Source organism: Palaemon carinicauda, chromosome 44 (genome assembly GCF_036898095.1).
Source record: "Palaemon carinicauda isolate YSFRI2023 chromosome 44, ASM3689809v2, whole genome shotgun sequence".
Taxonomy (NCBI): Eukaryota; Metazoa; Arthropoda; class Malacostraca; order Decapoda; family Palaemonidae; genus Palaemon; species Palaemon carinicauda.
In genome coordinates, this window is record NC_090768.1 from 31,051,239 (window position 1) to 31,067,203 (window position 15,965).

Sequence of the window (15,965 nt, forward strand, 5' to 3'; positions counted from 1 at the left end):
TTCTATCCTGTTCGTAATACTAGGCAGGCAGTTAATTCTAATAGCCAGGCCTTCTCCATCATAAGGCTCAATACTACGCAGTACTCTAGAAGTTTTATTCCAGCTGTTACCAAGTTGTGGAATGATCTTCCTATTCGGGTAGTTGAATCAGTAGAACTTCAAAAGTTCAAAGTTGGAGCAAATGCTTTTTTGTTGACCAGGCGGACATGAGTCTTTTTATAGTTTATTTATGACATATTTGTTTTTCACGTTGTTAATAGTTTATATATGACATGTCTGTTTTGACGTTGTTACTTATTTTAGAATGATTTATTGTTAATTTGTTCTCTTCATTTATTTATTTCCTTATTTCCTTTCCTCACTGGGCTATTTTTCCCTGTTGGAGCCCCTGGGCTTATAGCATCTTGCTTTTCCCACTAGGGTTGTAGCTTGGATAGTAATAATAATAATAATAATAGACAAAGCATAAGAGCAGGTAGTGAACTACTGCATCAGGGTTACTGGAAGCAGTAAAGTTAAACGAGAAATTCAAGGCTACTAAAGGTGATTTTTCACTGATGAAAAAATGCAGTATTAATCCTCTGAATGGCAGACCCTCACTAGAATATATAACACAAACCACCAGGACCTTTTTTCAGGGACATTTTACTTAACTCGTCCCAGAAATAAAACTCGTAAAACTAAGAATTTAAAATGTTTCATCGAATAGCAAATGAATTTTCTTCTCATTGTTATAATTTCACAATTTTCATAAATGAGAAAAAACTGGTAGTAATTAGATGTGAAATATGTCCAATGGCTCTCAAGGGGAGCATAAATATCTGGACATAGAATATGTCTAATAAGCACTATGAGGAGTGAATTACCCAAAATGTGAAGGATGGTCTGGATATATCTAATACTGTTTTAAACCAAAGCATATTTAACCCTATAAAGCATTATATTCCAACATTAACTCTGAATAAAAGGCAATGTTGATGAAAAACGCAGAGCAATATAACTGGTATTGAATACAAGACGTTCAAAGTGGTATTTACCCAACAAAATATGTACTGTAATATACCCTGTTAAATCATGTCCTAGTTTCACCACAAGAACTCTAAAGGAAATTATCATGAGCCAGTCATTTACATACTTATGTAAAGTGTAGAAAGAAACCCAAGAACATCATCTTTAGGTACCATATTTGTTTAAGTTAATGTTTCTCAGTCATGTAAGAAAAAATTACTACTGGGGAGTTCATAATCTGGGGAGTGTCTGCTTGGGGTTAATTCTTTTTAGAAATAGTTGAAATTTTGAATAATAATAATAATAATAATAATAATAATAATAATAATAATAATTAAACATTAACTGTGAACAAATAAATAAAATACTTTCTTACATGTCTAGTCTGTGGAGGCCCTGGTACCTGTATGAGAACCACTGAGATGTATCTTTATACAAAGATAGCCTGACATGCTCAACAGGTGAAATTGAGAAGCATTTCGTACAAAACCTTGGCCAACACTCCGAAATCTATTTTTTTCTATATACTGTCCATGCAGGTCTTTCATAATTCAGTTGCAGAGGATGGTGATCTGGGGCAGAAATAAACCAAAGAATACAAGCAGGATGAAAGAATTGAAAAAAAGTGCATGGAGTACTATGCGACAGGAAAATAGGGGTTAATTTGAAAGGTAAAGTGCACAGGACAGTTGTGAGACCAGCAATGATGTATGGAGCGGAGCGTATAAAGAGGACAGAAGAGATGAAGCTGGATGTGGCAGAGATAAGAATATTGAGATGGATGTGTGGGGGTGACAAGAAATAAGATACGGAATGAGGAAATTAGGGGTACCACAGGAGTTAGAGAACTATCAGATAAGATCCAAAAGAGTAGACTGAGGTGGTATGGTCATGTCATGGGAAGAGATGAACAGTATATTGGGAGAAGAAGAAGTAGGTTTTCATAATTCCTTGATTAAAAAAAAAAAATATTTACATAGTGTAATACCGTAATGGTTTTCTCCTGGGTCATGATTAAGATTATCAAGTAAACTATGCTCATCAACATAAAAACACAATAAGGTGCTAAATCCTTTGTTCTCAAGCAACTTTTATTTTTGACTGCTTTTGAATATTCCCTTTCATGACCATAGTTCATTCTCAGATTTTTATCCCATTACAGTAATGAAAAATTGTTTCAGTTATTTGATCCTTTGGGTTTTCTCTATTCAGGGTGATGTTTATCAAAAATTCCAGTTGCTTTCTCTTACAAAAGAACGGTTGAAATTCTCAGTTTATCATTTATAACTACAGTTTGTTTTTCATCTCTACATGCAATCTTATTCTTCAACATACTGCACCTAATGGTGTTGCTGAAACTCAAAATGGGTTCATACAGTCCTCATCAATCAATTTTATTTACACAAATTTTAAAAGGCATTTTTTTCTGAATTCCTTACACTTTCTTCTTCATTCGTTTAAAAGCATTTCCTAACTTTCTTTAATGCATCATTTATAAAATACATGGATAACATAGCATTGTGAAACAATTTCTTGTGTAATCCATTCCTAATAAAAAAAATAATTAGGATCACATCCTTGAAGATCTTAAAAATAAAGCACCATTGTCCCTTCCTAAGTGTCCTAACTGCATTATCATGAAGAGAAAAATTATTAGTATATTAATTCATATGCATCCTATTGTAGTGAGCCTTATGTTCGAAACATTCTGCTATCTTTCTTCATATAGGAATGGGAGTGTTTGGTCTATTTCTTTTTCTAAAGGACATTTGATGCCAGGTAACTAGGCACCGAGTGCCCTAGCACAGTATTTTTCCAGACCTGTATTCATCAAACATGACAAATGGAATGAGAGAAACAGATGGTTTTCAAATATTCCAGAGAGAGAGAGAGAGAGAGAGAGAGAGAGAGAGAGAGAGAGAGAGAGAGAGAGAGAGAGAGAGAGAGAGAGAGAGAGAGGAGAGAGAGAGAGAGAGAGAGAGAGAGAGAGAGAGAGGAGAGAGAGAGAGAGAGAGGAGAGAGAGAGAATGAAAAAAGGGAAAAGACACGAGCCAATAGCAAAACTAAATCTTTATATTTTTCCATCAATACTATAAAAGGTATACACACAACCTAAAGCCATTCTATTTTTCTCTGTTTTGGTACAGCAGTTCAAACAATTGTCTTTCACTACTGGTCAAAACAGAAACACCATAAAAGCTAACCAATGAGTTGAAATTATTTTTTACTTTTTCTAGGCAATCTATAAACCCCTTGACTGTTTAAGATCTTAAGAAAAACCTCATAACTAGCTTGATAATTTGCCAAATAAAATGTTGAAATTCTTTTAGGGTAATCTCACAGGCTACCATTAACCTAATTGGGATATCTTCTGGAATAAATTTTCTGAGGCAGTTTAAAGCTTAGGGAATTGGTTGGATTATCATAAAATTCTTTATCATCATAAATTACGTCCATGGGACTAACAACAAAATGTGACAGAGAAATATCTTTATTGTTGGTTAATAGTAGATAAATGTTTTCATCTGATAACAGCCATATCATCATTTATATGTCTGTTCATGTTAATCAAAATGACAGACTTTACTTTGTCGAACTTCATTGTCCTAAGAGCTTACTACTTACGAACATGTTTTAAGGTGACACAATCTGGCTGGTAACCTAAAGGGCTTTTTTTTTTTTTTTTTTTTAAATTCAACCCATATCAATTTAAGAAAATTAGGTTTCTTGCAGTTTAATGAAATTTTATCATGGGTAAGAAGTCTATCTGATAACTTTTTAACATGCTTAATTGGCTTTATTCAACATGATATAAATAAGCAAGAATTTTTTCTCGAACTTGCTATCTAATTTTTTTTTTTTTCAAATTCTAGCGTTGGATACTTTGTACTTTGTTTCTTGTTTGACCAAGAGCATTACTGAACATCATTGACATACCAATCTATCAATCATTCGTCTGACTGTCTTAACTTGCTTCTGGTCTTCAAATAAGCATATTCCTTCTGTTTATAGAATTAGTATTTGGTATTTTCAAGCTGATGTTAAATCTTATCAAAATGTGCACCACTAACATTCAATGATTTCTTGAGAAAAATTTTGCATGAAATTATTTTCATGGCATATTTGTAAAAATTAAAATGAATCTTGATCCATGAAATTCTTATAGGCAAATTTTCGGAATTTCTGTTACATGGTAATTACTATCCAATCTTGCCTTCTGTAGTCAATCACAAAGAATACTTAAACAAATGACCATATGTGAGCGAATTGCAAATGTGTGCACGTACATAATTGATCCTCATAGTTAAGGCAATTAAGCAATACTAGCAAAAATATTGGTTAAACTACTCACTTGTGATGCAACTGAGGCTTTGGTTTGCCTCTTTAAATTTTGCTTGGGTCAAAGGATGATTTTTACATCAATATCAAGAGATATATAAATTTTCAAAAAAATATCTTCTAAGATCATTGAAACCAAAAAAAAAAATCAAAATAATTTTCTTCCTAACCTTAACTCAAGTTATTTTTTCCCCTTGCAGAAAGATCAAAGACATGTAATGAAGCCATGGAAAACTTAAACATGTATTGTGCATTGATAATGTGGAATAATGGAGCCCAGACGTCCACCAACAGTGTAGTTATCTGCAAGATTCAACTTTAGATACATCAGGACCAAAACATGGGTGACAGAGATGAAAAAGGACGTTTGAAACTACCTGATGCAAATTATGTACCATTTCAAAGAGTTCTGACAAGATCACATCGTGGGTAAGATAAGCAGTTTTCTTTTTATTAAAGATTAGTGTTTAAAAAAATAACAATAAACATATGGTCCAGAGGCAGCTAGCTATATGACCCCTTAGTTGAAAACCCTAAGACTATTTTGTATTATACTATACATTTTGTACTATACAATATGTCATAGACAAAAAGGTTATAAATTTTTTTTTCAATAGAAAGCGCATTAAATTACAATAACTATACCTCTACAATCAAGCACTACTTGGACATACTTAACTATACTCAGAGCTTTTGCTCAGAGTTTATGCTTCAACTGAACGGGAATACAATTTAACCATAAAAGAAACCCTTTTTTGAACAACCCAGGAACATTGGTGGTGGACTACTTTTAAATCTGCACTCTTTGGTGTAGAAGCAACAATTCTTCCTTTACTTGAACTAGGTGGCTATGTCTTTCACTGTCCAAAGGAAAAGGCAACCCTTTTAGCTGATGTGTTTGACAATAAGCAGAGTAACTTGAACTTCCTCATTCCTGTTTTCCTGAGGCTAAACTATCAAATTTAGCTTTTCGATCATGTGATATAAAAGCTCTTTTGATGGACCTTGATGCTTATGGAGGTGTGGACACAAATAGTATTCTTCCTTTGTTTTTAAAAAGACTGCAGAATTCTTAGTTCCAAAGTTATCTGTCATTTTGCGCAAGTTAGCAAGAAGAGGAGCTTTTAGCACATATTGGAGAATTGGTAATGTTACTCCACTATATAAATGTGTTTGTGGTAGCTCAAGTCCAAATGATTACCACCCAATTTCCATAACTCTCATATGTCTAATCTATTCTGAAGAAGTTTAATTCTTTCATCCTTCCTTATTTTGAATATTGTTCTCCTGTCTGGTCTTCAGCTGCTGATTCTCATCTTAATTTGTTGGACAGAAACTTACGGTCTATTAAATTTCTTATTCCTGATCTAGATATTAATCTCTGGCACCGTCGTTCAATTTGTTCATTATGCATGTTGCATAAGATTTTTCATAACTCTGACCATCCTTTACATTCAGATCTCCCTGGACAATTCTATCCTGTTCGTAATACTAGGCAGGCAGTTAATTCTAATAGCCAGGCCTTCTCCATCATGAGGCTCTATTCTACACAGTATTCTAGAAGTTTTATTCCAGCTGTTACCAAGTTGTGGAATGATCTTCCTAATTGGGTAGTTGAATCAGTAGAACTTCAAAAGTTCAAAGTTGGAGCAAATGTTTTTATGTTGACCAGGCCGACATGAGTCTTATTATAGTTTATATATGACATATCTGTTTTTGACCTTGTTAATAGTTTATATATATGACATATATGTTTTTACGTTGTTACTGTTTTTAGAATGATTTATTGTTAATTTGTTCTCATCATTTATTTATTTCCTTATTTCCTTTCCTCAGTGGGTTATTTTTCCCTATTGGAGCCCTTGGGCTTATAGCATCTTGCTTTTCCAACTAGAGTTGTAGCTTGGCTAGTAATAATAATAATAATAATAATAATAATAATAATAATAATAATAATAATAATGTGGATGAGATCATGATGAGAGGTAGATGGAGATGGTTTGGGCATGCTCTTTGCACTCCCCAAGAGGGATTAGTTCACCAAACATTCAGCTGGGCTCCACAAGGCACTCGCAGAGTTGGAAGACCCAGGCCTACCTGGCTGAGGACAATGAAGCGTGAAGTAGATGATGAATGGAGAAGTATGGAATTAAAGCACAAGATAGAGATGACTGGCAAAATCTAATCAAGTCCCTCTGCGTTAATAGGCGTAGGAGGAAATGATGATGATGATGATGAAAATTATGAGGGATATACAGTACAGTAGGTGAAATTAACAAAACTTAAAATATGATTCTAAGTAGGTTAAAGACACTGATCCTCCCAAAATGGAAACTTTCCTTAACAATGTTTCCTTAATTATATGGGGCTCTTTTAAAATTCTAGGTATGTTCCCGTTTGCAAATTCTCTTTGAGAAACATTGTCTTTCTTTTCTTCACCTGCACAAAAAATTAGTATATTGAAAAAGTTATCCTGAAATGTTTTAATTCATTTCCTCAAGCATGTTTTGAAAACCATATTATTCTCCTATCCAGTTTTCAGTGGCTGATTCTCTTATTACAGTAGGTCCTTGGCTTACAACGGCCTTGTCTTATGACATTTTATGGATACAATGCATTCCCATAAGCTATAAGAAAATATGTGTTGAGCTCCATCACTTGCATCGTCATTACGAAAGGTTTGACTAGTTAGTGCAAGCACGGCAGACCAATATCCCGCTTTGGTGGCGGAAGAAATCAGAATAACTTGGTGCCTGAGTAAATAAAACGGCATGTGAGCATCCCTCGGTTGCTGTTGCTGTTCCATACAGGCTTGTTATTGACTCTATGCTTGTGCATACCACATTCTTGATTTTTGTTTCCTCTATGTTTGTCTGGTTACTTTACTCCATAACGCTTTGCTCTTCATTATGCTCCTAAGAGTAATGCAAGTGATGATTGCAGTGCAGCAAAGAAAAGGAAACCCATCACCATGGAAGTGAAATTAGAGATTGCAACATGTACAAAAGGCAGAAACGTCAAGAAACATTGACCACATATTCAAACTTAGGCATTCGAGTGGCACTGGGATTATCAAGGATAAAGATAGATCGTATCACCCATCCCATGAAGGGATCTGCTCCTATGAGACAGACAATGATTACAAAGCAGCATAGTGGTCTCATTATAGATGTGGAGAGATTGTTACTTCCTTGGTTGGCATATTCCATTTTGACACATTGAAAAAAGAAAATGGGCAAGGGAATGAAGGTGAAGGGTTTGTGGCTAGCAGGTGTTGGTTCATGCAGTGTAAGGTGAATGCAAATAATCATATCAATAAAATTCAAGGTGAAGCTACCAGCGATGAGAAAGCAGCAAGCAGGTTTCATATGTTGCCCGAGATAATTTAGGACGGGGGCTCCATTACTGAACAGAATTCTAAAGTGGATGATTCATAGCTACATTGCCAAGAAGTCACCACAATGTCATAAATCGAGAAATAAGACACCGACTTTGCTTCTTGGGAGTAACGCTGTTAATGAGTACAAGTTGAAACCCTAGCTAGTATATCTGGATGAGACTCCAAGGGCACTCAAAGTCATTTGTAAGGGTTATCTGGAGATCCACTAATGCTTGGGTGACAATTTTTGAAGATTAATTTACCCATTTTTTGGTAGCAAAAGTGGAACGGTACTGTACTTCCAAAGGAAAATACTCCTGGTTGCCCTCTAACCTTGAATGACTGATGAAAATAGCAAGATTGTTTACTTTCCACCCAATATGACTGTTCATTTCCCTCCTGTGAACCAAGGGAACATTGCCTCTTCCAGGATATTTACTAAGGCATTGGAAGCAACATAGAATAACAATTACTCGACAGGAGAATTTTTGGAAGTCCTGCATCTTTTCAGCTATGAGGAATATAGCTGATGGTTGAGCTGGAGTGAAACAGACTAACTTGAATGGTGTGGGGAAAAAGCTGTGTTCTCATCGCACAGAATTATCTGCTGAAGACCTCATTCGACTAGAGAAACAGATAATTGAAGAGGAGGAAGAAGACTTACCAACCCTACAGCCCCAAAAATTTACAGTCCAGAACATGTCTGCAGGTTATATACACTAACCCAGCAAGGAGTGGCAAAGTTTGATGCTGAGGACCCAAACATTGGGAGGTAAAATATGATCTACAATGGTGTCATGGATTTGCTGGTATGCTACACACAGATCTTGAACAAAAAAAGTGTAAATTTCCAGACCAGGCTGTAAAGCTATTTCAAGAAGTTGGATATTCCTCCAAGAGATCCTGTACCCTCTACCTAACATGTTTCTTTACCTCCTCCAACTCTATCAGTCATTTCTGAATCACTTGCCCCAATATCTCCAGCACCTTCAGCAAGTTCTCCAGACTCACCTTCCCCATTATCTTGAGGACCTTATCTAGGTTCTCCAGACTTACTTGCCCCAGTATCTCCAGCACTTTCCATGTTTTCCTGACTCGCCTACCACATTATCTACAGCAACTTTTGCAAGTTCTTCAGACTTGCTGCCCCATAACCTACAGATTGTTCTGTAAGTTCTCCTGCCTTCCCAGCTCCCTTTTCCTATGAAGCATGTCTCCCAACCCCTTTGCAACACCCCTTTCAGTGTGCAAGGACTAAAGGCAAGGAGCTGTATTTTTTCTACCATTTTGTATCATTCAACTGAATATTGTATTTATGTCCTCCATGTTATATGGTTCTAGTTGTTTCCATATCTTACAAGTGTTTTTACATTATAGATTATGGCTTTACAGTACAGTACAGTACAGTTCTATAATAAATTAGCATAATGCATTTAGTGTTCCAACTTCCATTGAAATTTGCCTTACACGATTTCATAGAAACAAATCTATGTTGTAAACCCAGAAGGGACAAAAACTTGGGGTCTGTCAAATTCTTATTCCTGATTTGGATATTACTTTCTCGCAACGTCATGTAATTAGCTCTTTGTGCTGTATAAACTTTTCCATAATTCTGATCATCATTTGACTTCAGATCTTTCAGACTATAACAACCAATACATAATACAAGACATGCAGTTATTTCTAAGAGTATTATCTTTTATTTTACAAGACTCGTTGGTATTGTAGTATTTTGCTTTTCAAATTAGAATGCAACTTGAATAGAATTAAAAACAATAAGTTGATCAATTGTCAGGATTACCCCCCAAATCATTATAATAAATTTTATAATAACACACCAATAAAATATTATTAATTCTTTGTCTTGTGATTTAATGTTGAAATATTTGTGCTGCAAAATGAATACAAACATTACCAAATATGTCCACTGAACTAACCCTATTGCTTCAGGAGTAAAAACAGTTCTCGGCATGAGTCACCAGAGCATACCCCACGGAAAAATAGGTCTAATCGGCAGTGGCCATCAAGCGAAAGCAAACGAAGCATACGAAGTCATTCCTACAATATAAGTGAATACAGAAATACTCATGATGACGACAAAAGTGGATACTACTATGATGGAGATCATGAAAACGATGAGGACAAACGCCATCGACGTAAACCTAGGCATCGTGACCCCTCCAATGATATGACTAAGCAGCTTAATAATCTCTCATTAAGAAACGGAGGGAGACCACGGAGTAAAAGCCTTACTAATGGGTCAGGAAATAACAAGATGCCTTACATTCCTTTCCAGAGAGTTCTTAATATAAGAACACGACAACCTGCAGTTCAACCTGAAAGGGCTTTCAGAGTTCCAGCTTTCACGTAAGTTGAAGATACCAGTAATACTGTAAAATCTACTTTCAACTTAATGGGCTTCTAAAGGGTAGGATTAGTATAAAAAAAAAAAAAAAAAAAAAACCAGTAGCAATGAAAACACTAGAACAGAAAAAATTTACTATTAGTAAAATAGTTATGCTTTATACATATAGTATTTCAAAGAATTTAAACCACTTTTAGAGAAAAATAATTGACTAAAAAACTGGACTAATTCTTAAAGTTAAGTTGAGGCCCTGACTAAAATTATGAAAGACAACTAATCAAACAGTATCATCACTACCACTATATTACTTTAATCACCATTATTAGGCTATTAATGTACTAGCATTCAAATTTTTTATCCATAGATCTTCTGTACTGCTATTAAAAATATGCAAACGGAATTTTACATAAAATAAAAAACAAATATGGTATTACAAAAAATGTCATTTTCATTAGTAAAATAAATTTTTGAATATACTTACCCGGTGATCATATAGCTGTCAGCTCTGCTGCCCGACAGAAAAACCTAAGGACAAAATACGCCAGCGATCGCTATACAGGTGGGGGTGTACATCAACAGCGCCATCTGTCGAGCAGGTACTCAAGTACTCCATGTCAACACAGAACCAATTTTCTCCTCTGCCCACTGGGTCTCTATTGGGGAGGAAGGGAGGGTCCTTTAATTTATGATCACCGGGTAAGTATATTCAAAAATTTATTTTACTAATGAAAATAAAATTTTTCAATATTAAACTTAGCCGGTGATCATATAGCTGATTCACACCCAGGGGGGTGGGTAGAGACCAGCATTACATGTTGACATTATTATGAGCTAAGTATTTTGTATTTCATTTTAGCAGTTATTCAAAATAACAAACATAAAATCAATAAGTACCTGGTAAGGAAGTCGACTTGAACAATTACTCTGCCTTTTTAAGTACGTCTTCCTTACTGAGCCTCGCGATCCTCATAGGATGCTGAGCGACTCCTAGGAGCTGAAGTATGAAGGGTTGCAACCCATACTAAAGGACCTCATCAAAACCTCTAATCTAGGCGCTTCTCAAGAAAAGACTTTGACCACCCGCCAAATCAAGTAGGATGCGAAAGGCTTCTTAGCCTTCCGGACAACCCAAAAACAATAATAAAACATTTCAAGAGAAAGATTAAAAAAAGGTTATGGAATTAGGGAATTGTAGTGGTTGAGCCCTCACCCACTACTGCACTCGTTGCTACGAATGGTCCCAGAGTGTAGCAGTTCTCGTAAAGAGACTGGACATTCTTAAGATAAAAAGACGCGAACACTGATTTGCTTTTCCAATAGGTTGCGTCGAATATACTTTGCAGAGATCTATTTTGTTTAAAGGCCACGGAAGTTGCGACAGTTCTAACTTCGTGTGTCCTTACCTTCAGCAAAGCTTGGTCTTCCTCATTCAGATGGGAATGAGCTTCTCGTATTAACAGTCTGATAAAATAGGATAAAGCCTTCTTTGACATAGGCAAAGATGGATTCTTAACTGAACACCATAAAGCTTCAGACGGGCCTCGTAAAGGTTTTAAAATCGAACTTAAGAGCTCTTACAGGACATAAGACTCTTTCTAGTTCATTTCCAACCATACGATAAGTTTGGAATATCGAACGATATTGGTCAAGGCCGAGAAGGCAGCTCGTGTTTGGCTAGAAAACCAAGTTGTAGAACATGTAGCCGTTTCGGATGAGAATCCGATGTTCTTGCTGAAGGCATGAATCTCACTGACTCTTTTAGCTGTGGCTAAGCATATCAGGAAAAGAGTCTTTAAGGTGAGATCTTTCAGGGAGGCTGATTGTAGCGGTTCAAACCTGTCTGACATAAGGAATCTTAGTACCACGTCTAAATTCCAACCAGGGGTAACCAAACGACGCTCCTTCGTGGTCTCAAAAGACTTAAGGAGGTCCTGTAGATCTTTATTGTTGGAAAGATCTAAGCCTCTGTGACGGAAGACTGATGTCAACATGCTTCTGTAACCCTTGATAGTGGGAGCTGAAAGAGATCGTTCTTTTCTCAGATATAAGAGAAAGTCAGCTATTTGAGTTACAGAGGTACTGGTCGAGGATACGGATACTGACTTGCACCAGTTTCGGAAGATTTCCCACTTCGATTGGTAGACTCTAAGGGTGGATGTTCTCCTTGCTCTAGCAATCGCTCTGGTTGCCTCCTTCGAAAAGCCTCTAGCTCTCGAGAGTCTTTCGATAGTCTGAAGGCAGTCAGACGAAGAGCGTGGAGGCCTTGGTGTACCTTCTTTACGCGTGGCTGACGTAGAAGGTCCACCCTTAGGGGAAGTGTTCTGGGAACGTCTACTAGCCATCGAAGTACCTCGGTGAGCCATTTTCTCGCGGGCCAGAGGGAAGCAACTAGCGTCAACCTTGTCCCTTCGTGAGAGGCGAACTTCTGCAGTCCCTTGTTGACAATCTTGAACGGAGGGAATGCATATAGATCTAGATGTGACCAATCTAGTAGAAAGGCATCTATATGAACTGCTGCTGGGTCCGGGATTGGTGAGCAAAATATTGGGAGCCTCTTGGTCATCGAGGTTGCGAAGAGATCTATGGTTGGCTGGCCCCAGGTGGCCCAAAGTCTCTTGCATACATCCTTGTGGAGGGTCCATTCTGTTGGAATTATTTGTTCCTTCCGACTGAGACAATCTGCCATGACATTCAAGTTGCCTTGGATGAACCTCGTTACTAGTGAAATATCTAGACCTTTTGACCAGGTGAGGAGGTCCCTTGCGATCTCGTACCATGTCAGAGAGTAGGGCCCTCCTTCCTTGGAGATGTACGCCAAAGCCGTGGTGTTGTCCGAGTTCACCTCCACCACTTTGCCTTGAAGGAGAGACCTGAAGCTTTTCCAGGTCAGACGTACTGCCAGTAGCTTCTTGCAGTAGAAATGCATTGTCCTTTGACTCGAGTTCCATAATCCCGAGCATTCCCTACCGTCTAATGTCGCACCCCAGCCTACGTCCGATGCGTCCGAGAAGAGAACGTGGTTGGGAGTCTGAACAGTCAGGGGAAGACCCTCTCTAAGGTTGATACAGTCCTTTCACCAAGTCAGACCAGACTTTATCTTTCCGGAAACCGGGATCGAGACCGCTTCTAGCGTCTTGTCCTTTTTCCAGTGAAAAGCTAGATGGTATAGAAGAGGACGGAGGTGTAGTCTTCCTAGTGACACAAATTGATCCACGGATGACAGTGTCCCTACCAGACTCATCCACAGCCTGACTGGGCAGCGTTCCTTCTTCAGCATCTTCTGGATGGATAGCAGGGCTGGGGGTTGATCGTCTTGTTCAGCAACGTCCTCATCAGAGGGTTCCTCATCCGAAACTGATGAGGAAACGGCAACGGAGTGGGCAACGTCTGACTCGCTGAATCCGGTCGCACTGGTGGATGCGTGACGGAGCCGGACGCAATATCATGGTACTGCAGCACAGTCTGTGAACTGTCAACAACCATGGGGACGCGAGGAAGTACAGCGTCAACCCGAAACTGTCTAGACTGTCTGGGTTGTGCAGTCAACACCCTACCGGGTTGCTGAGGTTGACGCACTGCGTCACAACAAGTCACCTCTGCTGGTTGTTGAACGTCTTCCTAGTGACACACTGAACGTCAACAACCACCTCCGAGCGTCGCTTAACGTCAACGTGCGACTGGCAACCCACACTGGGTCGCATCGGTGGAGGAACCACCTGAACTGGCAGACGCGAGTAGGATACCTCAGCGTCAACAGGGCGCACAACCAACCGGTAGGAAGGTTGTTGGCCAGAAGGTTCTTCTCCGTATTAAGTCCTCTATCAAGGACACAAGCTTGGACTGCATGTCTTGCAGCAAAGCCCATTTAGGGTCTACGGGAGCAGGTGTGGCAACAGACGGGGTTAGCGACTGAAGCGGAACCATTTACCATCCCTGGAAGCCTTGTTATGTGTGACATAATAGTACAGCAAAACTTCAAAGGCTCGACAAAAGTTGAGAAGTTGACCTGTAAACAACTGGAGCGTCTCCTGGCTAGGCGCCTGGGCGCGTCTACCAGAATTGAGAAGTCTACCTGGGCAGAGGCATGAACTCCCAAGCCGAGAACTTCTCTCGTGTCCTATCAGACTCTCGCTCTATAAGCCAGTTAAAAAGAAGGGAAATCAAAAGGCTGTATCCCTAAAACTCCTCCTGGTGCAAAAACCAGTCGCCTAGCCAACGTAACGCTCTCTAGGAGAGCGAGAGAGCACTAGCTTAACAACAACGGCTTCGAAGTAGCTAGGCCTAGTGTAAGTTCTGACGTGAGGCGAACGAGGAGCAGCAGTTACAAGATCCGGACGAAGATCCTTAAAAAATCATCATGATTTAATTAAAGTCCATAGGAGGCTAAGCAGCTTAAGGCTCCTCTCCAAATGACAGAGTCCTCAAAGGAATATCAGTAGGAGGGAGAACAGCACTTTCTCATCTACAGGAACCTTGTCCGAGAAAAGCTAGGTTATCTCAGTGAGGGTCTCACTGGTGCAATAGCAGCAGACCAGAAGGCAACGTTATGTAACTGCTTGACAGTCTGTGAACTGTCAAAAACTGAACTGTCAACCACAACAGGTGCGTGAGGACATACAGCACTGGTGCATTAGCAGCAGACCAGAAGGCAACGTTATGTAACTGCTTGACAGTCTGTGAACTGTCAAAAAACTGAACTGTCAACCACAACAGGTGCGTGAGGACATACAGCACTGGTGCATTAGTAGCAGACCAGAAGGCAACGTCATGTAACTGCTTGACAGTCTGTGAGCTGGCAACAACCAAAGCTGTGTGGGGAAGCCTCAACTCCTGACTGACTAGACTGCTGCGGGCAAGTGGCGGTAACCACAGTGGGTTGCGGAGGCTGACGCACCGTGTCAAAACACGGCAGCTTAACTCCACCCTCCTGTTGTTGTGGTAGCACACGCACGTCAACGGAGGGTTCCGTGCGTCTGTGAACGTCAGCATGCGTCTGGCAGGGTCGAGTGCGCATGGGTGGAGGAGCTCTCACAGCTGGAGTGTGGGAGCAGGCAGCCACAGCGTCTGCTGGGCGCACAACCGTGGTAGGTTGTAGGCTAACGGGTGCAGCGTCAACCTTCTCCGCACGATACTCCTGCAAAAAAGATGCTAACTGTGTCTGCATAGACTGTAGCAAAGACCACTTAGGGTCTACAGCAGCAGGTGCGGCAACAGACGGTGTTACTGCCTGTTGCGGTACCGCTTTACCTCTCTTAGGAGGTGTGCAGTCATCGGAAGACTGCAGCGAGTCCGAACTGACTTGCGCGGAAGGGACCGACTTGCACTTAATAAGCTGCGAGACCTTGGTCCAAGGTTTCTTACGAGAAACCTCTTCCGCAGACGAGAAGTAAATGGGCTCTCTCGTCTTTGTGTGGGTGGGGCGATCTTGGGTAGATACGCCCGAAACCACGGAGGGAAAAACGTCTATTCGTTGATCAAGGCCTGACGAACCCATAAGTCGTTCGACATTACTTCTCCCCTGGGCTTGGGAGCTTGCAAGAGGTCCCGGACTAGGTGAACGACAGGCACGAACAGACGAACCCTCGGACGCAACACTGTAACACTTTGCGCATATCACTTTATCACTTCGATTTTCTGTTTTGCACTTATTTCACTGAAATCGAAACTTTTACTGATTTCTACCTGAAACACGCAATCCTACCCTTCATTAAAAGGTAGTAATTGCGAAAACAGTCGTATAATGCAACAGAAAACATATATAAAGATAAAGAATTCAGTGGCTGGGAAAGAGACTAAACACTAGTTCAAATAACTACGTTTACAATCTCTCACCGCACATAGCCTGGGAACAAGAATAAAACCCTAGAAACGTTT

The 15,965-nt window shown here is 39.3% G+C and overlaps 2 protein-coding genes across 3 annotated transcripts in view; one reads left to right on the forward strand and one right to left on the reverse strand.

The window, feature by feature from the left end:
* Marcal1 (SWI/SNF-related matrix-associated actin-dependent regulator of chromatin subfamily A-like protein 1) overlaps positions 1–15,965 on the reverse strand; it is a 198,029-nt gene that overhangs the window by 105,528 nt on the left and 76,536 nt on the right. The gene's annotated exons all lie outside the window — the stretch shown is intronic.
* Positions 1–15,965, forward strand: part of LOC137634258 (uncharacterized protein DDB_G0283697-like) — a 70,559-nt gene that overhangs the window by 48,846 nt on the left and 5,748 nt on the right. For both annotated transcript variants that reach the window (XR_011042496.1, XM_068366541.1), the window contains exons 2-3: positions 4,548–4,776; positions 9,677–10,093. Coding sequence is in view for 1 of the 2 variants with exons in the window: in XM_068366541.1 (XP_068222642.1) it covers positions 4,688–4,776; positions 9,677–10,093 (506 nt within the window). In the remaining variant the exon portion in view is untranslated. The remainder of the gene's footprint in view (positions 1–4,547; positions 4,777–9,676; positions 10,094–15,965) is intronic.